The sequence below is a fragment of the Cephus cinctus genome, unplaced genomic scaffold (assembly GCF_000341935.2).
Source record: "Cephus cinctus unplaced genomic scaffold, Ccin1 Ccin1_scaffold1163, whole genome shotgun sequence".
In the NCBI taxonomy this organism is placed as follows: domain Eukaryota; kingdom Metazoa; phylum Arthropoda; class Insecta; order Hymenoptera; family Cephidae; genus Cephus; species Cephus cinctus.
The window spans coordinates 348,733-374,028 of NW_014333653.1; the positions used below are offsets into that span (position 1 = coordinate 348,733).

The 25,296-nt window shown below is 42.1% G+C and overlaps 1 protein-coding gene and 3 long non-coding RNA genes across 14 annotated transcripts; 2 read left to right on the forward strand and 2 right to left on the reverse strand.

Annotated features, from left to right (window-relative positions):
* Positions 1 to 157: 157 nt before the first annotated feature.
* On the reverse strand, positions 158 to 3,875 carry LOC107272311. 2 transcript variants are annotated; one of them, XR_001538885.2, is made up of 6 exons: positions 3,376 to 3,875; positions 3,223 to 3,272; positions 2,876 to 3,082; positions 2,229 to 2,396; positions 1,646 to 1,952; positions 158 to 1,567 (listed from the first exon to the last, which is right to left on the reverse strand). It is a non-coding gene; the product is annotated as an uncharacterized LOC107272311 (long non-coding RNA). The 2 variants fall into 2 exon arrangements; XR_001538884.2 differs by having other exon boundaries at positions 3,223 to 3,875.
* Positions 3,876 to 5,339: 1,464 nt separating this feature from the next.
* Positions 5,340 to 8,839, reverse strand: LOC107272338. Of its 2 annotated transcripts, none has more exons than XR_003061163.1 (5): positions 8,662 to 8,839; positions 8,303 to 8,508; positions 7,989 to 8,220; positions 7,645 to 7,928; positions 5,340 to 7,524 (listed from the first exon to the last, which is right to left on the reverse strand). It is a non-coding gene; the product is annotated as an uncharacterized LOC107272338 (long non-coding RNA). The 2 variants fall into 2 exon arrangements; XR_001538911.2 differs by having other exon boundaries at positions 8,657 to 8,839.
* A 150-nt stretch (positions 8,840 to 8,989) lies between these two features.
* Positions 8,990 to 10,450, forward strand: LOC112495038. 3 transcript variants are annotated; one of them, XR_003061165.1, is made up of 4 exons: positions 8,990 to 9,118; positions 9,377 to 9,519; positions 9,636 to 9,835; positions 9,922 to 10,450. It is a non-coding gene; the product is annotated as an uncharacterized LOC112495038 (long non-coding RNA). The 3 variants fall into 3 exon arrangements; XR_003061166.1 differs by lacking the exon at positions 8,990 to 9,118 and having other exon boundaries at positions 9,300 to 9,524; XR_003061164.1 differs by lacking the exon at positions 8,990 to 9,118 and having other exon boundaries at positions 9,300 to 9,519.
* A 223-nt stretch (positions 10,451 to 10,673) lies between these two features.
* LOC107272402 (frizzled-9) lies at positions 10,674 to 24,921 on the forward strand. Of its 7 annotated transcripts, none has more exons than XM_025089630.1 (12): positions 18,410 to 18,720; positions 18,827 to 19,211; positions 19,277 to 19,472; positions 19,570 to 19,688; positions 19,860 to 20,140; positions 20,245 to 20,853; positions 20,926 to 21,051; positions 22,512 to 22,731; positions 22,815 to 23,005; positions 23,135 to 23,419; positions 23,498 to 23,702; positions 23,815 to 24,921. In XM_025089630.1, exons 7-12 carry the CDS (start codon positions 20,944 to 20,946, stop codon positions 24,402 to 24,404), a joined length of 1,599 nt encoding a protein of 532 aa, XP_024945398.1. In that variant the 5' UTR covers positions 18,410 to 18,720; positions 18,827 to 19,211; positions 19,277 to 19,472; positions 19,570 to 19,688; positions 19,860 to 20,140; positions 20,245 to 20,853; positions 20,926 to 20,943; the 3' UTR covers positions 24,405 to 24,921. The 7 variants fall into 7 exon arrangements, with proteins under 7 accessions (XP_015605009.1, XP_015605011.1, XP_024945398.1 ...); XM_025089629.1 differs by having other exon boundaries at positions 19,308 to 19,472; XM_025089631.1 differs by lacking the exon at positions 20,926 to 21,051 and having other exon boundaries at positions 18,412 to 18,720; positions 18,827 to 19,472.
* Positions 24,922 to 25,296: the final 375 nt, after the last annotated feature.

Consider the following 25,296-nt stretch of genomic DNA (forward strand, 5'->3'; position numbering starts at 1 on the left):
CAATAGATAAATAAATGATAACTAACTCCTAACGACTGAGCACATTTTATCCGCATTATCCAATCAATAACTATTTCACTCACAGATGTCAGCATTGTAGCCTCAAATCAGTATATAAAACTTGCAAAGCTCAGGCATACTTGAAATCCCAGTCCATTTATTTTCAGTAAAGCACGTAACAGTCAGACATCAAAACCTGTAAAGCTGATCGTGTCGCTTTTATTACCTAGTCTCATAGGTATAATTCCTAATTTTAGCAAATCGCTCTAAACTTCGCATTCATATTACAATTCGTTGTTCACAAGACAACCTGCGCAGCTAATGTGAATCACGTTATTTATTTTGAGGCGGAATGGCACTGAAATATAATACATGGTGTATTTATATATAACTAATTTATTAGACTATTATATTGCGCTTGAGTATTTTCAAAGAACAACGTGAATTAAAAAAGAGTGAAAGCATGCGATACTAATCGTAAATAAAATCGACGCGTGTTTTTTTGGGAGAGAGAGGTGGCCAGATTAAGACGCTGAGGCCTGATGCTAGCTGGCGCGCAGCTAATTTCCGCAACAAAACTAAAAAGTCCCTAAATGCGGCCCGCAGGCTGAGCCTGCCGCAGTGCCTGTTCAAAATGCTGTATTATAGGATGTTGGGCTGCGGCGTGTTGCAGCCGCGACCGTGAGTCCCAGGAGATGGAGATGATGGTTCTTGGAACGAAGTGCTTCAGGCCCTGGGTACGCCCCTTCACACCAACTGCCTGTCTCGTCCTGACGAGAAACTCGCGAATCCGCACAACATTTAGGATACCGCAACGCCACCTTGCGACAGAGCAATTTCGAAATCCGTATTAAGAACAAAAAAAATGTATTCCTCTTCCAATAACAATAAAATACCAGAGTAAAAGCTAATTCCCAGAACGACGATTCTCCGTAAGTCTCGCAGGTAAAATTTCGAAAAAATCCCACCCCTCGAAAAACTGAACCACTCCCAAAAAGTCATCGAAAAAGAAAAAGAAAAAAAAAGATCTATAGCAATTTTTTCCCTAGGTTCAGGTATAAACGCATTAATATAGTCCCTTCCACGTCCTAATTTCTCTTTGCAGTAGAGGCCGGTCCAATTAGACTCGGAGGTGATGCTTGATAATCGGTACACCCGGTATAAAAGCAGTTGTAAGAGGCCGGCTGCGAGTGACCGTTTTATTATTAGCGGCTCTTGAAATCCCTTTCATGTTTATACCGCCACACCGCGTCAAATCGTTCGCACTCTGTACCTCCTGAATGTTTGAAGGTGCACTTAGTACATAGAAAAAAGTCTTTCAGGGTCCATCCGCACATAAGATTAAAGTACCGCGTCACACTGGCTGTATTAGGTGTGAACGCAGTCGCAAACTCTATCGTAAACACGGTTTACAACGACCGCGGTTTTCATGGTTGTGCTTCACCATATAGGTATACATAGTCGAGCGGCACTCTCTCATGTTAAATCGTCAATTTCTCATTTCACGAGAAGATAGAGTCAGGAACGAGTGGCCGGATACAGGGTACAAGGCGTGTCGCAAGACTCCCTTGGAAAAAAGAAAACAAATTTAGACATCTTGTACGCATCGAGTGTCATTTACATAACGCACTGTATAGAATCGTACCATGTGAACAATGAACATGTGGGCTTGTGTTCTGTCCGACGTGTGGGCTCACTTTACGTCAATTAGCTTTGGCTGCCATAAAGAAAGCCGTCGTATGGTCTTCCTTTTTATTTATCTTTAATTACATCTTTTTTTTCATCCTTTCTCGGTCACTCGACACTGGTCCATTTCACTGTACGCCAAGAGCCGCTTTAACGCACGGTTATAATTCTTGTAATTGACGTGAGAAGAAAGATCATGAACCTCCTAATAGCTGTCACTGTAATAACCTATCATACAGCCTAGGAGAGTGGAGTTCAGTTTGTTCCTGAAACAGACATTAACTTTTGTTATTTTTTTTTGTAAATTCTTAGTGTCGACATTCATTTCTCGACGTGTCGTGGAAATGAATGAGAACATGGGAGGATTTCTGTATACGGTTGAGCATCCCTGTGGATCATTATGTTATGGCGTAGGGCCCTGCAAGGGTGGGTCTAAGGCCCCGCCAAGCGAATCGAATTTCCCCTTCACGGCTTAAAAAGGTCAACCGCGGCTGCACGCTGTACCCTTCGTACATTTCTGTATCTCTCGTTTCGTTTCTTACCTTTATAATCCGGTGAAGTTCCTTCAGAACCCGCCATGTTTGTTTCGCCGACAGTAGAGCGTAATTGGTCGGCGAGTTGCCGGGAAAATTTGAAACATCCACCAACTATCTTTCTTATCATTCTGGAGCAATTTTTATACCCTATTACGGACTTGCTTTTTCATTTACCTGCAAACATATCGAGTGTACTGCCACATGCCGCGCATATGTCGAGGCCTTAATTGGTCTTTGGGTTAATTAACATAAGTCAGATTAATTAAAGGATAACATGAGATAGATATTCAGAGGAAGGATTTATATCGATAAAGTTTTATCTAATTTACCACTGTCACGGATACCTGCATGAATTTCAAGCTGCTGCTTGCAATTAATTATACACATTCACAGATTCCTTGGTTTACACCAATTACAAGAATATCCCAGAAAGATTATATTGGCAACTAACAAGCTAAAATGTGTATTGTAACTGTTAACGAGTGTAATATTTACATACAAAATATCACCAGCTTTTATAATCGGATGCTATTAAGGAATTTAATTATACAATCATAAAAATATACGGAGATTGATGTAATTTGCAAATTTTCCTATTTGTATATACTATATTTATCTATTAGAATTCTACTAAACGTTCTATTTTTACTTACAGCCTTCACCCGTGGGTAATAATAATTAATAGCACCAGTCGTTAGACTTGATTATGCGCGCTGAGATTAATGAAACTCATTATGTCCGATCGGTACGTTAAGAGGTTACGGTGCTTGTAGTTCCTGCATCTTGGGAGCAACTCTTAGTGGGCTTGAAAATTAATGAGGAAGTCAGGGTCCATCGTGTCCGAATTCTTTGGAGTCGAGCTAACGAAATAAAACGGTACGAGGCCATTTTCTCATGACAATTTCGAAGAGGGTGCCACTGTGAAATGCATGGCGACAGAAGTCCGTGGCCTTAATTAGAAATTACGATTGGAGGCAATCTTATAAAACATTATACATACAGTATCGGCTGTCGATAAAGTCGAATGATGCACGTGAATCCAGTTATCTTCTGCAAATATGTCCTTTCCATTACGATACTAAACGTCGAAATAATCATTCCGCGTTGTAATTAAATTCAGAACTTGTCCGCAGTTCTCGAGAAAATCCATTACCTTATCCTTTTTCAAATTTTAAGGTTATTTTTCCTTCCGACGTTTTTGCTTGCCATAACTTCAATCTACGATACTCTTTCTTCCTCCAGACATTCCCCAGGCAGATTCATCCTGTGCTTTGATCGTGGCGGTGCACTAATAAAACGCCACCAACAACAAAAAGTGATAAATCTCCCGCATGGCGGCTGCCACAGCGATTCACCATACTCGTAATGCCCGCGAGCTGCTACACTATAGTACCTGTCTGCCTACCTTCTTACTTACCTAACCTTACCGTTCTCGGACATCAGCGAATATACCCAGATCGTATTCCATGGACGAAACGTGCTCCCGGACATGTAATTAAAGTAACATTAGCGCTGGACTTTTTTCTGTCGAAGATACAACATTATTCCCTTGTGCTGGTGCGACTCAAATATTTGATATACATAATAGTCGGCATGTTGGATTTAAAAACGTTGCTCATATAATCGCCATATAATTATGTAATTATGAACCTTTTGAAAAGTATCGTACTATTGTAAATTAAATAAAGAATTATTTTTTATACCATTATTACTTAACCTTAAATATTAATTAAATGATTGATAATACGAAGTGTACGGTAATAGGAGTTCGTTTGACAGGATAAGGCAGCAAATTTGAATTTCAATTAATGAGATAATAATAAATGTATACCCAGACACAGTGAACGGAAGCGATATTATTATTAATTAAGATCTATCAAATTATCCTGTAATTCTGATCGATAAGAAGCGGCTATTATCAGCTTTGGTAAGGTCGATAATTGCGATCGAGCGTTCAATTTAATTAAAACGGCGGTGCTACTGCGTACTAAATTCGAATCATGTAGTTCTCCTGAGCTACTCTACCTTGTTATTTTCGTATAAATGATCCTGCGATATTTATCTAACAGTGGCGTTTACGTAATCCTAGTGAATTTCTATGTAGCCATTAAAGGGCTGTTGCATCTGCACTGTTGCGTCATAGGCTTTAGACTTCCTGGTGAAAGAACATATATTATTAACAGTGGCGCCAATTTCAAATTACGAATTCAGTCTCTATAGTCTATTCGGTCATTCGACCGCTGCCATGTAATACACAACATTTAATTATCCTCGGAGGCAAGATAAGAGAAGGCGGGAAATTTGAAACGAAAGAAACGCATACTGATTAGACAGGACGATAACCGATGCTTATTTTATTATAAATTTAAATTACACCTCCGTGAATCTCCGCTAGCTCGCGTGTTACTGACTGTAGCGAATCAGTAAGCAGTTTGTAGGTCTCGTCTAAAGATTACTCGTGGACCCTTTATAGGTTGGAGTCGAATTGGGCCTGATTTCCTAGAAAAATGTCTGATATAACTCTGCCAAGAAGTGGCTTACGTAATTGGAACTATAACTACCAAGGAAACTGATGGATAAAATATGAGACAACGAGATACAGGATAGATGTGATTTTGATATGGGAGGACCGCCATCTTTATCGATCACGAGACTCTAGTATAGTGAATATAATACAGTTAATATCGTATAGAACACCGGGGACTTGCGATATTGTACGTCTACGTGTTAGACTTTAGTATAAAATGGTACAGCATAGAGGCCTGTAGGGTCACACCTCCGAGATACGTGAGACCCCAGACCCATCATTACCACGCCGAAGCCTGGTATGGGGCCCAACCCTGGAATAAGAGAAGATATTACTGTACGGGGCCCTGCTGTACGTACACATTATATACACATGCATCATTTCAACGCGAAGGAGCGCCTCTTGCAATTTGGGACTTCTAATGTTAAACAATTACGGGCAAGGAAGCTGAACCGTCATTGGGCCCCCCGGCGAAATTCGAAATCAAAACGTCAGAAGGATCCTGTGAGTATATACGTATATATATATATATATATATATATATTTTTTTTTTCTTACCTTGTCAGGAAAACAATCTACGGATACAAATTTTCAAAATTTTTTTTCTTAAAAAAAATAATTTTACATCGACTCTGTACATATTTTTTGTTTAAAAATATATAATAAATACTATATTAAATGTTGATGATAATTTATATTTTATCCTAAACAGAAATCTGCTATGGGAAATGACGTGTTTTCCTGCAGACGAGTAGAAGGCAGGCAGATACGTAAATGGAGCGACGGTCTCTCATTACTCGGTAATAACCCCTAATAACATGGATTTAATGCTCCCCTTGAAATATAGGCTATAAGCAATCATTCGCCGCCCTGGGCGGCTTTAATGAATTGGTCCCAAAAGCGGTGTCTTCGTGCACCGATTCGTAAGTCCCTCGAAAGGGCCTGAAGCCTCTTCCTTTACTAGACATACATAAAGGCACAACGCGTAACGCGCTAGCAATTAAATAATCGTTGGATAATAATTTGAAAATAATTATGAAAAGTCGTTAGCGAATTTTTTAAGTAATTAAAAATATAATTAACGTCTTCTTCAAAACGCTTGTAACTTCGTGTAATATTTTTCAAAAGTTCAAGTCTATCTAAAATAATGCCGCCTCTTGGTGAACACGTTATGCTTCATGTGCAGCTGCAACTGCACTGACGGCTGGTGCAACACGAAGAGTCTCTGTCGGCTCATCAAAGAGGACCGTAATTAGCCGCGCATGTGCCGCACTCTGGCATGGCAACCGGATGAGGAAGATGCGAATTTTTTACTCTCGATTTCACAGCGAAACGGCGACTCCACTTAACTGAGACTTCGAACGTTACCGTGCCCTGGTGGTTTTTGCGTTTTGCACTATAAATACTTAAACGTATAACACATTAGATAATAATACAAAAAAATTATCGCTAATCGTTTCCCACGTGGAAGTCGATCTTAAAATATTTCAATAGACAGTTCAAATATCCATAAGCAACGTTAAAATATACCTAAAGATTCTTTTGTGGGTATAGTGAATTTTTATTTTTCGCTCCAGTGATTCCTGAATGACCTGATAAAGGATTTGCGGTATTTAGTATATATGCTTGGACGTAATACGTTAGGAGGATCGTCCACAAAGAGTAAAGCCCAGGATGCGTATACCTGGAGTATTGTTGGGTCCTTGGCTATACATGGATCAAAGGAAATTCCTTGGAATCAGAATCTGGAACTAATTGCGAGACTGGCACGAGGAGCTGGTAGATATAAAGTCCCTATACTCTAAAAAAAATCCCTAGCACTACCAAGCTCCCATTTTGTTCAGTAGTTAAATCGAAAGAGATTCTTAGGTTATGTTGCTGAGTTATGCAACGGTGCACGCGCACACCAACACATAAGACTAGGGGGTAATACGATATACGCCTTAATTACGTAGCAGTCTCTAGCGATAGGTCGAGACGAAAATGCGGAAGAGCAAGAAAAAAAAGGGAGAAAAGAAAGACAAAGAATAGTATAATAATAGAGAACGGATTTAAGCTTCGTGCGTTAAAGGATTCTCGAGGTCGGCTTCTGATCTTCAAACGATTCCGAGTATTAAGCATTGTCTGAAGACAAAATTGAGAGCGCACAGGTACGGAGAAAAAAGCACAGAATGAAAATAATAAAAATAATAGGATTTCATCGACGCACGATGCCACTGTGGATTTTCAAGTTTTTCATCGTATGCCTTCAAAAATTCCGCTTTCATTTTTATCCTATCCTACAACGTACATCGCCATTTTACCCACTCCCTAGTTCCTCACGAAAAACACGGGGACAAGTTTTTGATACGTCCCCAGCCAGTCCCTATCCACTTCGTTCCCCGTTCGTGAACTCCATTTCGTTTCCACTACGTTATTCTCTTCTCAGATGTTCCCGCTGGCAACAATGAGATGTTCAGCTGCCGCTTCTCGAAGATGGGAACAGGAATTGGATGGCTTCTTATGAGACGGAATTCGCCCGTGTACGTAACCGCCTTTACACTGCATTGCGTATGTGCCTTTATGTTGTACATAAAAGGTATATAACATAACCTCACGTGAATATCCACGTCGCGGGAGGTAGTAAAAGCTTTCGACCAGTATTCGTATCAATCAAGATTCCCATAAAACGTCTATTAAAATTTAAGACCAAAAGATTAAGTATACCCCTAAACGTATTAGGTATTACTATGAATCGAGGAATCCATGAGTAAATTACTAGGGAACGTCTTGTGCCTGCAATAAATAAAAAAATTATTACTTTTCTCAAGATACACAATATGGCGTTCCTAGTCGTAGCACGTAGCACGCATACGAATTCCTATGTAGCTATCATATGTGTTTTTATTACATTACCTCGAGCTCACTTCGCCACGTATTCGCATACGTGAAGTCCAGTTCGATCAGAGTCCAGTTTTTACAGGGAGGATTCAAGCGGCTAATAAATGCGTGGAAGCCGAAGACACGTCGCTGACTTTGCTCGGAATGTCGCAGGGAATCGCTCCTACAGAATCCACGAGCCAGGATCTTCTTGCGTCTCCTTGATTTCTTCTTCTTGCCGAGAACAAAGATCTCAAAGTCCTTCAACGCAGAATTCATCCTAGCTGACTGAGTTCCAGCGATTCCAAAGTGTTCGGTGCCTACGTATATAGATATATTAACTATCATGTAGTCTTAAGCCTCGTTCATATGAAGAGTACCTTATTTTCTTTCACTATATTATGTATACGTATATATATTATATGTATACAAAGTCTACAGTATACATATGAAGATCAATTATTTCATGTCTAGTCAGACCGTAACGAGGGTTGCTCCAAGGCGAGTGAAGCAAGTAGAAATAACTCGCGTACAGGCGATAAATAATATAAAGCGTCGACTTGGGCGAGCGACGCACGAGTTCATTAGGGCGGCTAATACAGCGGCAGCGTGCTGGAAAAGGACTGCGCGATAAATAAATCTGAACGCACTCAAAAAGTACCGGGGGAAGAATAAGAGAGTATATAGTGCTTACCTATGTATACATATGGAAGCACACAAGCTATGGTTAGTCCTGTACCTCCTTCAGCAGGGCCGAAGTTATAGTAGGGCTCTTGAGGGGCCCCGTGGGGCCTTTAATTAAAATCCATAGGGGGATTTATGGGCGCCACGTCGTATCATGCGGCGAACGATCGAATTACGAGTGTCGATAGAAAACGAGGCGCACTCTTAATATTCTTCCTGGAATAAAACTGAAGCATGTACTCTTAGGATACACGATGCACGATTTTGTATATTGTCTGCTTCGCATGGGAGTGACATGAGAATTTGAGGTTACGTTAGATATTTATGAATTTCTATTAATATGGATACACCGGGGATACAAAACCTTACTGATTTTCGTTGCTAGTAGCTAAAGTCACGTTGTATTAATCTAGGATGACTTGACCGTCGTGCAGATACGTATTTTTCTTAAGCGTCATTGCCGCACGTAATGTCCCGTGAAGCCCGTGGGATTGTAATCCACAGAGACAGCTCTGGCACCGTGAAAGATTCGAAAAGAGGAGAATCTTTGAGGCACTGGGAGAAAAATGAATACGGATGATCCATCGTCGGTTCACACTTCGTCGCTACGCGTAGTAACCCGTCCTGACACCAGGGCGTACTAGCATTCGTGCCAACCTTTAGGGCCTTCTGTTTTCAGATATAGATCTCTGTCGCGGGACGGAGTATACCCGTCTAGAGGATTTACATATATTTCGAGCTCAGTCGACGTCTGGTATTTCCACCGAGTGACGTGAATTTAAAAATTGCTGAAGCTACGAGGAAACATAATTCGCATTGTTCCAAGGTATGACGTATTTTTTAATTAAAAATGTGACTTTTTTTTTAACAGACGCTTCTTGCGTCAAGCATCCACGTAGGTATTGTGTGCACAGTTTTAATTTAACCTTCGACCTAAGTAAACAACGGAGTAATGTCCTAGAGGCGTCTTGAATTCTAGAGACTAGATTCTCTCGAGTAAAGCTTGGTTCTCTTGTTCTATTGTACGCGTTAACACGATTTCGGGGCTTTCCTCGGCCTCCTTTGGTCCCTTTTTTTTCTTGAGCCTTAAGGCCGCCACGGTTGCGGTCTGTTACGCCCACGGACCCGCCGATGGACGGATGCTGGAAGCGTAGAGTCGTACGGACGGACGGGGAGACTTCGGTGTACCAGCTAAGAAGCGGAGACTAAAGAAACTCGACGGGACAGGTTAGGTATCCGGGCCCTTTGATGCCTTCGCCCGCGCCGCCTCATTTTCCCTCAAATGTGAAAGTGCTAATTATGCGTTTTTATACTGTTACTAACGTTTTTTATCTGTACATCAGAGAGCGTCATTGGATTCGTAGGATGAACATCGACAGGTAAATCTGATTCCAAGTAATGTTTGAAAAAATTCAAAAAGTGTAATGTGCAACGAAAAATTTTCAACGCCATAATTAGACGCTTGTCATGTGACCACCTGTAGCAGAAATTTAAGGACTACGTCAAAACGAATTTTTATAAGTATGTAATACCGTTAAAACCTGTGAGTTGAGCAATTATTCGATAAATTATGAAAAGTTATGATTAATTTATCTTGTGTTGTTAGTTTAAAATTTTTATATTTTTTAGATAAAATTTGGACTTCTGTTTATGGCACAGTCACGTCATATCCCATCGCTTTCATTGTTTCAATGGTTTTTATACGAATCCCTTGATCCTCCGTGGAAATCTATACCGTATGCTCATGACTGAAGTTTATTCCAAGGACATATCCAAACAGAATAATAGAATTTATTAGAACCCACTTGCCATTAAAGCATTGTTCGCCCTTGTGAGTACCGCGAGCCGGCGGGTCTCATTGTACCCTATAATGAAATTCGTACAAAGGGGTGTAGCCCACAAAACATGTGTGGGGTAGATGGGGACGAGAGACGAATGTCTCATGCAGGGCAACCCGATCTCATGTGCACCAGATGGGTAATCAGAATTCACGTGGAAGGAAAAGGAAGGTTTCCTTTGTCTGACATAGAAACGAGCCCTAAGGGTTCCAATTATTCACCACGAGTTTGCAAAAGGGGTAGGCTAAGTCGCAAGAGTTGTATTAGATAAAATTATGACAAAATTATTTGAATAATATAAATGTTTGTCATTGATAAAATATTTCCTTGGCCATTTTGAAAAATAGTAATAAAGATTGGACCGAATTCTGTACGGTCTGCTATATATTCGTCGCTCTCTTTGTTCCTAATTACGCCTGCGGGATTGCCTCCATCAGTCGCGGCGGTGGGCTCAAAATAATAGGGCCCGAGAAAGTAAAAAGAGGGTAAAAGAAGACAGATGATGCCCTCTACTCTTGGGACCTATTGTCGGCCGGGAGCGAACGAGTCCATACGAACCTACCCGATGCTCCTCCGACCAGTCTGTTCCGAACTTCCGAACGGAGTGGACGCGCGTCTCGTTTGCTCCGTGTGCGTCGAAGTTTGTTTACGTGTTTCGCGCGCGGAATTTACTTTGGGACTTATTTCATCATGAATAAACAAAGTATTTTCTAAGATCTTAACACAATCTAATAAATCAATCAGTGACTCGGCCAAGGGATACAAGAAAATAGTACATAACCCATAAAGCTGTCGAGAACACTTTGCCCATCGAAGAAAACAGCTTTCCCACGTATTTATAAATTAACGAAATGTAAGTGGGGCATTTTATCAAAAGAGAAAAACTCCGTAGAATCATTGGATACTAGTAAGTGAATAAGTAAAACATGAAACTCGTAACAGTTGTCAGATCCTGACATGACGTCGTACGATCTACTATGATCTAAGGCGTAACACGGGATAAAAAGAGGAGTCTTGCTTCAGTTTGATACCAAGTGAAAACGTAGATATTTCTCAAAAATGAATACCTTGTGGAAAGCGATGCTCACCCTGGCCACAATCACCCTTGTGTCAGCCTGGGGCATCAATCACGGAGGACATCCTGGCCCAAATACAAAGTGCGAAAGACTCACCGTCTCCTTCTGTCGTGGACTACGTTATAACTTAACAGCAATGCCCAACTTCATGGGTCACGAGGATCAACTGCAGGCTGAACGTGGGGTAAATTCACTCTCTTTCTTAAATCATAGTTATGGTTATGTCTACTTGGCGCCATGTTAACACTGCCAGAGAGGTCAGACCCATTGTTCCTGGTTCCATAACAATGCTTCTTCTGAGAAGTGCCAGGATCATACTCTATAATTGTATATACGCATGGACCAGAGTAAGATAATTCATCTGCAAGTTGTAATCTGCCTTATGGGTGCATTAACATGCCGTCAAAGGATCTTTTGATCGGCCGACATAGTGTATAGGAAGTCATTATCGCTTTCGATTATGGACTAGTTCCCATTTTCTTTTTTTCTCTCTCTCTCTCTCTAAACTATACCTAAGATATAATTGCCCGTTGCCCAGGTTCCCGTTAGGCCAGTCTGTATTATTTATTTAAACTGCACTTCAGTACTGGCTCTGCGTTCATCTTTTTTTAATGTTCCAATGCAGTTCTGTTCTGCGGCACACGCACGTGCATAAGAGGCATCCACATGTGTCGGCTAGGATCCCTTAGATATCTGTCGGTCGATCAATCAGCTGCTACTGTCAGAAATTTAATCTCTGTAAACTGAGCGCGTGCACGTTTTGTCACCTCGACGTTCACGATACATTTTTAGTCCTAGTAATTTTCTTCGTCTGCCGACGTAGAGAAATCGTAGCGCTGTCTGTGCGTAGAACTTGGAAACTTTATTGGATTAATTTTCAAGTTAGACTCGGAATGACCTGGGTACGTAAACTCGATCGATCTTATCGAAATACATACTTGCTACAGGATTGAAGATTCATATAAGATTTCATGGCGTGAAGATGATGCGTAACGTAATAACTTTTTGCCGTGTCAAAGGTTAAAGCACTGCTAGGTTATGTTGAAATACTTTTGACGGCCCGAGTACACGACGCTGGGCTTCGGTTAATGACGCAGAGACAGACGAAGTTTAAACGATCGAAAAACTCGTGGCTCCTCGTAAAAGACTAATGAATGAAACGCAGTAAAGTTGGAAGCCGGTTTTCGAAACCCAACTCAGTCTCTGGTTCCCCTTTACGTATATCCTTCTGTATACATACATATATACAGAAGATGGTTTCATGGCTCTAATCCAATTTGGATACTAGTAAAGATTCTTCGTACTTAATTAATTGCCGATTGAAATCGTGTCCCGAATTTTATACTTCTTTACCGACTGTGCACAGGTTTTATGTAGTCATTCGAAATAGTCTTGTAATAGAATTCGAATGGTCTGAATATCGTGTTAATAACTCTGAATGTACAGGCCTCCGATGCGATTCGATTTTTCGTTACCTTCGTTTGGTGTTACGTAAATACGCAAAAGTCTAGGTATATTTAATTATTGAAATAATTGACACTAATATCATCCAGACTCGTACCATCTTTTTTGTCTTTCCGAGACAGCTTCCAGATACGCGCATAAAGATTCGTCGACGCCTAATAAAACCATCGAGTTTGTTTGAGAAGCATTCTCACGAGGGGCCCGCCATGTTTAACTCCAGGGCGGCGCGACGAGCCGCTAAGGACGTGAAATTTGTTATTTTTGGAAAAGGCTGCCGAGTGAAGTGGCCCCGGCTTATATACGTATCTTATGCCGCGATCCACGTAATTACAAAATCGCACTCCGTCATTCAACGGCAGCTGTGGTCACAGGGTTCATCACGATTCCACAACAGTATCGTGCGTCGTGCCTAACTGATATTCTACGGTGGTTATCACGATTTCACCATAGAGAAATCATGCCGTTCGTACCAACCGTCCGGCACAGCCAAAACATAAAAATCCCTAGTACGATTAACAGTGCGCGAGCACGCAAGGGGAATTTCGGATTAGAAAATTTGAATGAGATTTATCGAATTATTCTCAATTCTGAATATTATGAAAAGCTAAACAAGAAGATAGAACATTGATTAATATTTATTTTTTTTTTAAATTATTTCGACACACGAACTTAATATGACATTTAAAAATCTATTTTTAAAATAATCAACCGAATTTTCACGCGTTTACATACGACGGATAAGGGCTCTTGGAATTGACATGTAATTATGAAAAATTATCGCAACGAAATTCTCGGCTATGAAAAAGCAGTAAAAGCGACCGACTGCGGTAAAATTTAACTGACGTACAATATATCAACATACTATCAGCAAGTGAAGAGACAGAGATAGAGGCAAGAGAAATAAAATATTATAGACCCAATACATCCAGCAGTTGCGTTATCACTATCTTTTGATGTCCGTCGGATTTAAAGTATTAGGCCCACCCCGACGATGGTGCCCCGCGTGCTCTCGTTACAGCTGCAGCGTTAATCGACAAATATCGGTTGAAGAATTTATTGCAGCCTCCCATCTACCTCGTATAGATTAAACGGAAGGAGAAGACCCGATTGGAATTCATATAGAAGAGGTATTTTCGGTATACGTAAAATTTTCATTTCTATATACATACGTAAATTATATTTACACAACACCAGGTGTATAAAGAGCTTGCATACTACCTTCTTGTAGTTCCTCTCTATTCCCCATGTATGCAGCCCGAAGTTCCACGCTAAAAAAAAAATCAAATCGCCCAACTGGAGATTCGCCTTTATTGGTGCCCCTTTGACTGTGCCCCGACCATTGTGACTGCTATTAAAGTTGGGCCCGGGACTCCGAATCGTGGCCTTTAACCATCTCCCGGCAAGACTCTCGTATCTGTTTCCTCCTCGGCGATCCAGCCGTGCATGACAACTCTGTATCTACCCTCGAGAGCTATCGCTCATAACATCTTGCTTCGTAGCAAGTAACTACATCTCTGCATTGGCGTAACGCGGCGGACGGTTGAACATAACCTAAAAGTCCAGTACCGAGGCTACGCTCGTGAATTCAATGCCAAAGCGATAATTGCGAATGGACCTGAGGTCGCTGGAGATAAAAAGGTTGGATTTTAATGAATACAAATTTTCATAAAATCCCATATATGCCAAATGGGATAAAAATAATTAACCTGTAAATAATATTTTTCAAAACAAAAATTTTTTTTTTCTATGGAGGTTCGTCAGGTACTCCGTACCGACGCCAATGGCTTCTAACTGCGGGGGTCCAACGTCGAACACGTGTATCTCTCGTCATCACGAGAATAAATGAATGAGGAGAGAGTAAAAAAAGGAGTCTGAAGGCTCTCCGAAAAAATAAAGAAGAAGTACGTGAAATAGGCTTCTAATTACGTCCCCCCGTGGAGATGCGCCTGGACTCTTGCGAGTGTACCAGCGAAGCGAGTGAAGGAGAAGTGGGAGAAAGAGAGGAGAAAACGTATCAGGACGGCAGAGAATTAAGGTGAACGGATATGGACCGTAAGCACGTATAGATATAAGACAGCAAGAGAGGCAGTCCTCTGGTAAAGCAACACGCTCCAATGATTTTGATTCATCTCATCGCTACTAATGACCCTCGGCCATCTTGTTCGAAGCTTTGATCTTCTATCGCTTATTAATCCCCTGATATGGCCTTTGCCACGCTGTGACTGTATATCAGCTGGGTACCTAGGGTGTATTTGAATGGAGCGAAGAGGGGAAAAAGAAATTTTTTCAATTTCTCAGAACAACAGCAGATAAATATACCCAGCATCCGTCAAAGATTAATCTCTTGTATGAAAGTTTATTTTTATTCATCGAGCATACACTGCATCGAGAGCACGTTGTATGAGATTCGGGGTAGCGAATCGTACCTCGTGCGTGCATGAAACGTCGGGCTGCCTTTTTAACGTCGGACCTCGGCCAGAAATCGAAATAAACGAGGATCGAGAGGCGAGTTAAAGAAACTGGAGCTGCGCTGAGCTGGTATTAATTTATGATTTATACTGGTCGTATTGGAACACTCGGTATACGTGTGCAGTTTTATATATAGATGCTGATGGTTACTTGGTTGCATTAAAATGGCATACGTACCAAGGCAGCTTCTTACAGTGATGCAATTCATGCGTGCTGTTTTGTAGAAGAGGGAGAGAGAGAGAGAGAGAGAGAGAGAGAGAGAGAGAGAGAGAGAGAGAGAGAGAGAGAGAGAGTCATACAAGGATACCAAAGAGTATACAGGTTTGGCTTATATGCTTGGATCAGAACCTTCGGGGTGCGTTCGACAAGGGGATGAAAAAGGGATGGTCAAAAAAATGAAAATTCTCAAAAGGATCCGCATTGAAAATATCGATGAGTTGGGTGCTTCTGAGGAATTGTTTCTTTTTATTAAAAGTCTATTGAAGCACCCTGTCATTATTGCGGTTTCCATGAAATCGCATTTCTATGGAATCGCCTTTACCCTTTGTTAGCAGCGTCATTATCTTTCTTATTCTTAACGAGGTTCGGGTTAACCTGATCTTCATTGACTGTCATACTTATCACGCACGTGTCTCGTTAGACTGCGAACGAACTTGGCGAAAATTAGTTCAACCTGGTAAAAATATTCGTTGACCACGTGAAATTGATTTCAGAACGATTACCAAGGGACGCCTCAGTCCAGCGAGACGGTCCGATGTCGGATAGAAAAACGAAATCGTATATAATAGGTGGGTTTAACGTGGTTCTGATAAGATCAAAGAGAGCCGCACGTTCGATTCTGTAAATCATTTTCGAGATAACACGAGAGACTGATAACCATTGACAGGGAACTTATATATATATATATATATACATGTATGCTGTTATGGGACTAATCTTTTATTGCATCTACCTTGTGAAAAGCTAACGAAACCAGTGATCCTTATGGTTATGAGGCAATTTTATACTTTTTTTTTTTTTTATAATTGATATCTGGACGACCAGTGATAATTTTTCTTGGCATCAAGTTCACGTGCGTATTATTCCAGAAGGGATATCTGGAACAACATCCTAGTGTATTTAAAGAGCGGATAACCTCTTCCGACAGGATCTCTACTGGGGATCCTGAAAAGCTTAATGTTTGTTCAGTAGTGGCCTTTGATCTTTTTCGAGTGCTCAGATGCACGGAAGTCGTGTCTGAACCCACTTGACGTGATGCACACCCGTTATAGTCACATTTGCCTCTTAGTACCAGCTGACTACATCAGCCTGGGGTGGGGATCTGTTACCGACTACGGTTACGTAGCTCAGTGTGAACCCACCCTAATCCACGTGAACGACAGTTAAGATATTCGCAAAGATATCCCACACGGAGAATCGAGTGCATAGACAGTTAGGGATTTATAATTTTATTTTTTCAATTTTCCAAAATAATCCTTGTACTCTGATTCCCGGAAGGGGCCAAGCAAGAAGAAGAAAAAATAAGTACAAGAATAACGTTAGCTTAGACGCTTCGTCGACTTCTTGCTTAGATGAGTTACGAGGGTTTGAAAAGCTTTGATGTCCGACAGCTGAGTCCACGGTGGCCAAGTTGAGTATCTCAGTGTGAAACATCAAAGTCTGTCACGGGGAACAAAGTGATACTCGCTAAAGCTAGTGAGGTACCTAGGAAAGATAAATAATAAAAGAGAAAGGAAGTAATAAAAAGAGAAAGGAAATAAATGCCCGGATATTCCAGCGTGGGAATATTAACAACGGATACGTGCATTTCTTGCAATAATTAGAATAAGTCACCCAGATGTCTTATCAGCATCTTTTTATCAGTACTCTTGTATCTTGTACGTCGTGAGGAATCTGCAATGTTGACTTTCCCATCCTTATCCTCTACGGACTTCAGCTTTTCAATCGAACGTCTGGCGTCACCACTTGCGCTTAACTTCGGTCGGTAAATTCTCGTGCGCATGTCAGCTACTTCGAGGCGGCGTCCGCTGTACGAGTATACGAACGGGATACACCTCTTGCTGTTATTCCATCAAGGTACATTCTTGCAGCTTTAATTTGCAATGTATATTCCATTGGTACGTGCTTTCCTTCCTCTGCAATTAGCTTTCGCATTTTATGCAAGGCACACGAGCGACAAGGGATGGCGATGCGTTCGAAGAGGTTATGGCGGCACGTTTCATCATTGGATAAACAATTAACGCTCGGCTGCAATTACCGTCCTCTCTTCCTGGAGTTTGTTTCTTTTTTATATTTTCATTACGTCTTATTCCTTTGCTCTCCGACTTTCGACAGAATTCAGGTTCTTTTATTAAAATATTCTCTTTAAGGAATTCTTATTTATCTTTCACTAACTGACTTCCCTTCCAGCGAATATTATACCAGGCGAATCGTACAGGTTTTGCCATTTCACGAAGAAAAAGTCGTAATATGCATTTACCAATATGTAGAAGCTTACAGTGTCATGGTGTACGGGTACGTTTATGCTGTATGAATATTTTGCAAAAATTTTCATTAATTTATAAGTTTAAAAGAAATTTCGATTAAGACGACTCGTAAGAATTTCTTAGCGAATTAAGTGCAATTTGTTATTATCTTAATGTTATTGCTCTCTCGTTATCGCGCATGGTTGCCTAGCAGACAATTTAGCAGATCGTTGGATAATTGGTCAATTATTTTTTTCATACTTTTTTCCTCTATTCCTTACTCCTCCAGTACCGCGTTGACTAACACGCGAGTACAGTAGAACGCACTGACGTGCCACTCGGCTACAAACTACGCCGGTGTTCGTCAGCTCGTCTTGCTCGTCGGAGCTTCAAAAGCGACCGCCATAATGTTATTACGATAATAAAACTGAGCGAGTGAGAGTGAACCCTCGGCTATAAATACCTCGCTTGCGTGTAAGCCCATACGAGCTTAAAGTCGCGTTCACATGCGGGACGACGCTGCCACGCCAGTCAATCTACAGTCCGTGCGAGATAACTCGGAATCAGGTACACGTTCAGTATACCGTAAAGGAGAGAGAGAGAGAGAGAGAGCGCCTGGAATGGACTGGATTTGCTTTAGGAACAGCTGCTCGTCATAGAATATGCAGTATATCTAATTGGCATCCGAAATAGACATACGGCCTCTTTCCGTAGGAGCCTGAACGTCGCCGATATCGATCTACCTCAATAATCGATACCTTATAATCGTATTTCCATCAGACAACTTTTCACGTCTAGGAAAGCTGGCGTTCGCTATCGCAATTAACTCGTATAAGTGGTATCAAGAGGCTTTTAATTAACGACACGCCAGGACCGTACCTGTATCGACTTGTATGTACGAGTTAGACAGAAGCGTCTCTTCGGAATCCTCGTGGACGAACGTTTATCTTATCCATGGCGGCAATCATCAAACGACGTCGGGCCATTCGTCTTAATGCAGTTTTCATGTCGAATCCTGACTCTTCGGGATTATACGTATAGGTATAATGGTCGCGGTCGAATTATCTATTCCTGGAAGGATCGTTCGGGATCTCGAGGAAAACATGGGATCCCTGGGTAGGTTATAAAACGAATTGAGTTTAAATAAATAGACTGAAAGAATAACGGCGGGCGTACAGAGTCAACTCGGTGTCCGGTAAATGTTAATGTTTGACTATTGTAGGTGGCGACACCAGTCTCGACAGAGTCATGGCGAATTGTCTCCGTGCGTGCCCTCACTGCTGTCAGACTGTAGAGGGAGAAAAAATAGAAGACAGCACGTTATCTTGCTGCCTAGCCTTTGTTGACAGTCGGATCTGGCTTACCGAGAATCGTAAAATAATAACCTAGGTGTGCGTTGCACTAGAAGTATCGACGGGGTTGTCTTCGCTCGTTTTCTACTGGGAATTTTCTTGGATACCTGGGATTCTTATAGAATGGATCTCCGTGAATGTATGAGGTGCCTTCGCGTGGGTTACGGTTATTACGGCCCTGGAACACACTGGATTCTCTACCTTAACAGGGAAGCTGAGTTCCCCGGTGAAGACCTGGTATACAGGTATCCCCAGGTATAGGATAAAGAATGGTACAAGAACGTAACGTGGTGGAGAACGTCGACCTCATAATCTCGTAGTATCTTTTTCTTCCGCTGGTCACTTCGACAGTCCGGATGCCTGCAGGGCCCTTGAGTCGGAATCTTTGAGACGTTATTAAGGCCGCATTAAGACGGCATTGTTCTCCTCGGCGTCTACGGAGCGCGTCCATTAAAACCAGATACGTATAAAGGACGGCTGTCAGGCAGCGTGAATTAGGAATATCTAGATGAACAGGTAACTTTGGTAGGAGCGAAATGATTTTTAAATTTCCCGCTCTCTAATCTTTTTTTCTTTTTCTTTACTCCGTATCTCGTACTTCCTTTTTCTTCAGCTTGACATTCACAAAAGGACTTGGGATATAATTAAACGAAAATAACTCCGACTCCACGGCAGATTTTGCCTTTCGAAACGGTTTGAGTACCGTGGCATTCTGCCCGTTGGACAAGCGAGGTAAGAAAATTGTCTCTTTGTCGGCTGTGACTTCTCTCTTTTCTGTCTTCCTCCCTCTCTCGCTCACCTTACACGCCCCTCTCTCTCTTCCCCATCTCTACTCCCTCTTTGTCCCTCTATAGTCCATCGACTACACTCCGGAGATCGTGAGAGATACCTGCGTGATTTCAGAGAGAACGAAGAGGAGAAGGACGTCCGGTGTTAGGATCAAAGAACCTTTATCCACGTGAATAACAGAAGACGGAGGTCAGGATCGTCGTAGCAGACGTACCGTACAGGATTCTGATTCCCCTATCGAATCGTACAATTAGCAGTTAAATGATCCACAGAGATTTTCACCATCAAAAGTCTTTGGTAAATCAAATGGAAACTCAATAATTCACATCGGCCGAGCTCAGTCGACCAAGACATAAATCCTTGACCAGTGCTTACCTTGGTACCTAGGAGTGCAAGTACGTATCTGTAAATTTGTGAAGAAAAAAAAAATACTTGTCAAGATCTTCATTTTACGATGGCCATTCAAACGTGTATTGACTGTTGTTGTTATTATTATCAGAGAGAAGATATAGTAATATCGTACCGGGTGGTCGCTACTCACTGCTCGGTATCAACATCAAAGAGGGCCGCTATCGTTCTCCACGTGATCTCCCCCCTTCGCTCTCGTCTTACAAATGAAAGGATTAACCTTACACGAGGAGTACCAAGCACGACAAACGACCCAGAGGGGATCAGCCGGCTACGCTTGTGTACGTCATTGCCATTGGACCTGGTTGACAGACACGTATAGCTACTCGAATGATCTTTACATTACTTGGCCTCATTAAGCAATGACGTTATGTAACATATAATGGAGCCGCGTCCTGGCTACGTATCCCGGTGAGCCCAGTCCCTTCGTCTTGGCCTTCTGGGCGGGTTCGACGGTTAAGAATGGAAGATTCTTCAGTCTGACAGTGAGGATCCCCGGCAACGTGTAATTTTGGGGCCTTCCGGGAATAGACAGAGCATAATTGACAGTGGCGGCCGATGGCGCATCTTGAAGGAGGAGGAAGGGCCTCGATTTCTTGGCTCGAATGTTCCTAACCTCCGAGCGGCCAATCTTTATGTAATTGACGTGGCCGATGCTTCGACCGGATGTGGCTACCGCCATCTTGCGATCATCCGTGGGGTACGTTCACTAGGAAGCAGTCGCTTACTTCAGCGTTGCTCAACCAACTGGAAAAGTTTGTCTGGGTTGTAGGACACGCTATTTAGATCGATGCTTTCTGGAACGACTTTTCGATGGACCCAAAAGGACTTGAGGAGGACGCGAATGAGATCTAGAGGGGCGAACTTACCTTTTCATGATTCGAGACTTCAGACCACGGTACCTGGACTTGGCGCTGAACTGGTCCCTATTGGGAAAGCAGTTCCTGTGCTGCTGTGTTGTGATCCTTTTATTATTACACCGATCTTGGGAAGAGTCCTCGGGTAACGAGTGCAAGCGAGACAAGGACAATAAGTGGTATGGAAGGGAGTCAGATGGAGAAAGAGAGAAGTAAAAAGCACGAAGGCACTATAGGAGAAGGCTGAGGTCGTTGCGGTAGAATAAAAGAAAATAGAAATCGTATCGAGGGATGGTGGTAAATAAAGGAAGAAAGAAGAAAAAAGATAAAGAAAAGCATCCCCTAAGCTAAAGAAGAGCGAAGTGGGCAAAGCCGGCGAGCAAGGAGAAACAAAATGGACGTCTCGTTGTCTCCGAGCCGACTTGTCTGTCAGCCGCTTTAAAATGCTGCGAGGTCTGCGCATTCGCGCGGCATAGGGCCCCGGCGAAAAAACGCGAAATAACGAACGGAAGGGCCTGATCTTAACCCAGAAACCGGTCTGCCGAGGCGAGTCTGAGATTTAAGTCGGCACGGCTGCCCTGATGTCTCCTCGGGCAGAAATGCTGGTCCTGCTGGGACATCACTCAGTGACCGCCGTCTGTCCATCTTGAAACACGCGAGTATATAGAGCGACTATGTTCAATATATATATATATATACATACATAGACATGAATTACGTAGCAAAGCCTTTACCGGTCCACAAATAAAACTGACCAACAAGCCTCACCTTAGCCTAGACTTTATTCTCGATCGGATCGATCCCTTCGCTAAGTCTGCCTCTTCTACACCAACCTGATGATCGCTCGTTATCCTCTGGTATATCTTTCAGTAAAATCGTATCGATGCCGTGGTATAATTTCCACTGATTTATCAAAAATATTTTAGTGGGCCCACCAGGTACGGATCTAGTGGATATTTTTATCACTACTTCTCCAGATCGGTATAGGCTAATTGTCTCTCCGCTAATTTCTTTCTCGACCGAACCTTTACTGGCATTAACGATTCTCTCGGTATACGCGCGCGTAGCGCCCAGGGCCGGCGTTACTTACTTGGCTCACCAGGTAATTTTGTGGGGAGGTATAATTTGAGGGCGCCATTGGTATACGCGCTGCGCACCGTAATGGGCGAATATCTAAGGCCCACCGAAATCGTGGCCTCTTCGGGAGGCGGGAAGAATGGGCGGGATAATTACCCATGAAGCCCACCACTCATTACCTCCTGGATCTCTTTTTTCTCTAGCGCCCTTAGGTACGTCAGCCTCCTCTCTTCCTTTTCTTATTCTTCATCTTCTTCAGCTGAGAATTTTTATCGGTTGCTGCTTCCACTCGGTATGAGATTTCTAGGGGATTTTTGTCGGAGATAGAATTAAAAGGAAAAAAATATCCCTAGCTGTACGTACGATGGAATTCGTTGTGTATTATTTAGAAATTTATTAATTTAATCTTTCTTCTTTCTTACAGCTCGCAGCTTTCATGCCTCTGGTCCATTACAACTGCTCCAGACACTTGAGGTTCTTCCTTTGTGCCGTATTTGCTCCTGTCTGTTCGGAACACGTTGCAATGCAGATACCAGCGTGCAAGCCACTTTGTCTTTCCGTTAGAAGAGACTGTGAACCCGCCTTAACTACTCTTACCCTGCCCTGGCCACATATGCTGGATTGCGAACGATTTCCGGATAACGGTGAGTTTCCGATAAAATATTCGTATAAGTGATTTTTAGGTTAAGAAAATGTATCGAGTCCTAATGGTTTATTGTTATTTTAGGAAATACTCTGTGCGTTCAACCGCCGCCGGAAGAAACGCTACCGGAAACCGCACCACCAGCTCTGCCACCGGTGCAGCAACAGTGGCCGGTAGTGCAGCCGATTCAGCCGATACAATCGATGCAACCGGCACGAATCAATCAGCATCACCAATGTCCTCCGCACTTCGTCCAGACGCCCTTTGTCGACACGGTAATATATTCTCAAGGTTTTTCTCAGCCGTAGCCAAAGCCGATTCTTACCGAGAATTCTGTCTCAATACGCTCCAGAAGAAGACTCGGAACGAAACTCCAGATATATTCAGTATCCTCTTCTTTTTAGATATCCTGCGCTCCGCGTTGCGGTGCTGATGCCTATTATCGTGCCGAAGACAAAAGATTTGCCGAGCGTTGGATGACCGGATGGGCATGGCTGTGCTTCTTGTCGACTCTCTTCACATTGCTGACCTTCTGGGTGGAACCTTCCAGGTTCCGTTATCCAGAAAGACCAATAGTATTCTTGGCATTGTGCTACAACCTCCTCTCCGTCGCTTATATTATACGCGGAGCAGTTGGTCCAGAGAACTTGAGCTGCGCCAGTCAGACAGATGGTCCTAGTTACGTACCTGTAAGTGTTTACAAATGAATCGTTCTGTCGTTTATATTCAAAGATTCCTATGGCTTAAGGATAAATCTGAATATTCAGGTCCACGATGGTCTCAGAAGCATTCCCTGCACTATATGGTGGCTGGCTAGACATTACCTGGGATTAGCCAGCAGCGCCTGGTGGGCTGTCCTATGCGGCTGTTGGCTGCTTAGTGCGAGAAACGAGTGGAGCAGCGAGGCTCTTCATAATATTGCTCCTTATTTACATGCCACTGCCTGGGGCGTACCGATTCTCTTAACTGGAGGTAAGCACGACGACCTCAGTCTAGTGTGGTTATACTCGTATTATGTTATAATGACGCAACGAGTTATTATTATATTTTGAATTATTATTAACCGGTTTTTATTTGATTTCAGGTAGTCTCATATCTCGGAACGTTGCTGCGGATGAGCTAACTGGTCTTTGCCAGGTGTCCGAAGAGTCTGCACTGTGGCTCGAGGTACTCCCACATGCCACGCTTTTACTCCTGGGATGCATCTTCGCCAGTGTAGCTGGAACTGCTTTAGTTCGCGTACGTAGAGCAGTGCGCTCAGCTGGTCGTAGCGCTACCAAACTCGAGCGGCTTATGACTAGATTAGGAATTTTTGCGTTGCTCTACGCATTGCCAGCCTTCGGAGGACTCGCCTGTATCCTTCATGAATCCTCTGTGAGACCAAGATGGCGGACTTTGGCTCTCTTGGCTGCGTTAGATTGTAGAGCAGCACAGAATTGCGATCCCGGGCCGGTTTACAGAGCTGCTGGACTTGAGGTAGCTTTACTCAGGTTGTTCCTGTCCCTCGTCGTTGGGGTTACTTCTGGAATGTGGGTCTGGTCTGGGAAAACTTGTAGAGCATGGAGTAGACTGCTCGCTGCACCAACTAAACCCCTTAGGCCACCCCAGGTCATGCAGCCTCTTGGACATAATATGTTTCAAGGGTACAAACCAGATACTAATAACATGGCGTGAACGAATATTAATGATATTTGTTCTTTTGTTTTTGGTGTATACTCCTTATCATGGCATTTTACCCTATGTATTAACTGGTGCACGTTTAAGACACTTTTCTGGTACTTCCTGTACTATATCTTTGACTTGCTGTTTCTGGTTCTTTGATACAATCTTTTGACAGAACGGTGCACTTGAGAAGATTAATTTATTTATGTATTTAGTCGACATTGTTTTGTATATCGTGTACAATTTGTGGCGGGTACTCTTATGAGTTTGATTGAGAAAATTAGGATGATTTTTTTTTTATGAAGAATATGCCGTTTATACTTGACCACAATTAATGAAATGTTTGGCTTATAAGATCACTGTAAATAAAACTGTAAATATTGTAAATGAATGGTTAAAGTCACAGAAGCAACACTTAAAAAGTGCTCATGACAATTTAAATATCTCTATGCGTAGGATGCTGTAGTCTTAAGGTTTTGTACAAACAATACTATTTTATATGATACAATAAAAATATGTTTTTATAGAATATAAGAGTGCTTCTTTTTCTAGTAAACACTAGAAAGCCATTTCTCTTTCACAACTACTTAGTCAATTTGAGTATTAAGAAAAACCATTCCCTGTTACAGCAAGGAATCTACCATTTATTATTTTCTGATAATCTTAAGGGAAAGTTTTTATCATCTTAATTTCTGATGAATATTTTAATTGATTTCAAATATATTCAGAATAAATATAATACCCGGCGGGACTGATTCTCACTTGTTACCATAGACAGACTACACTTTTACCGTCAGTGTTCTGAAATGTTATTTCTCATTATTCTTGTCCAATTCTTCATCGATAAAAGAGGGAAATTATCTTGGACAAAGATTTAGTATTTGGTCCAACCACTTGTATCGCT

Excerpts from the sequence above, each read along its gene's own strand:
- LOC107272402 (XM_015749523.2), top strand. The coding sequence starts at position 11,190 with ATGAATACCTTGTGGAAAGCGATGCTCACCCTGGCCACAATCACCCTT. Across the intron at positions 11,391-22,511 it reads AACTGCAGGCTGAACGTGGG|CTCGCAGCTTTCATGCCTCT; the intron begins GTAAATTCACTC and ends TCTTTCTTACAG. Across the intron at positions 23,703-23,814 it reads ACCGATTCTCTTAACTGGAG|GTAGTCTCATATCTCGGAAC; the intron begins GTAAGCACGACG and ends ATTTGATTTCAG.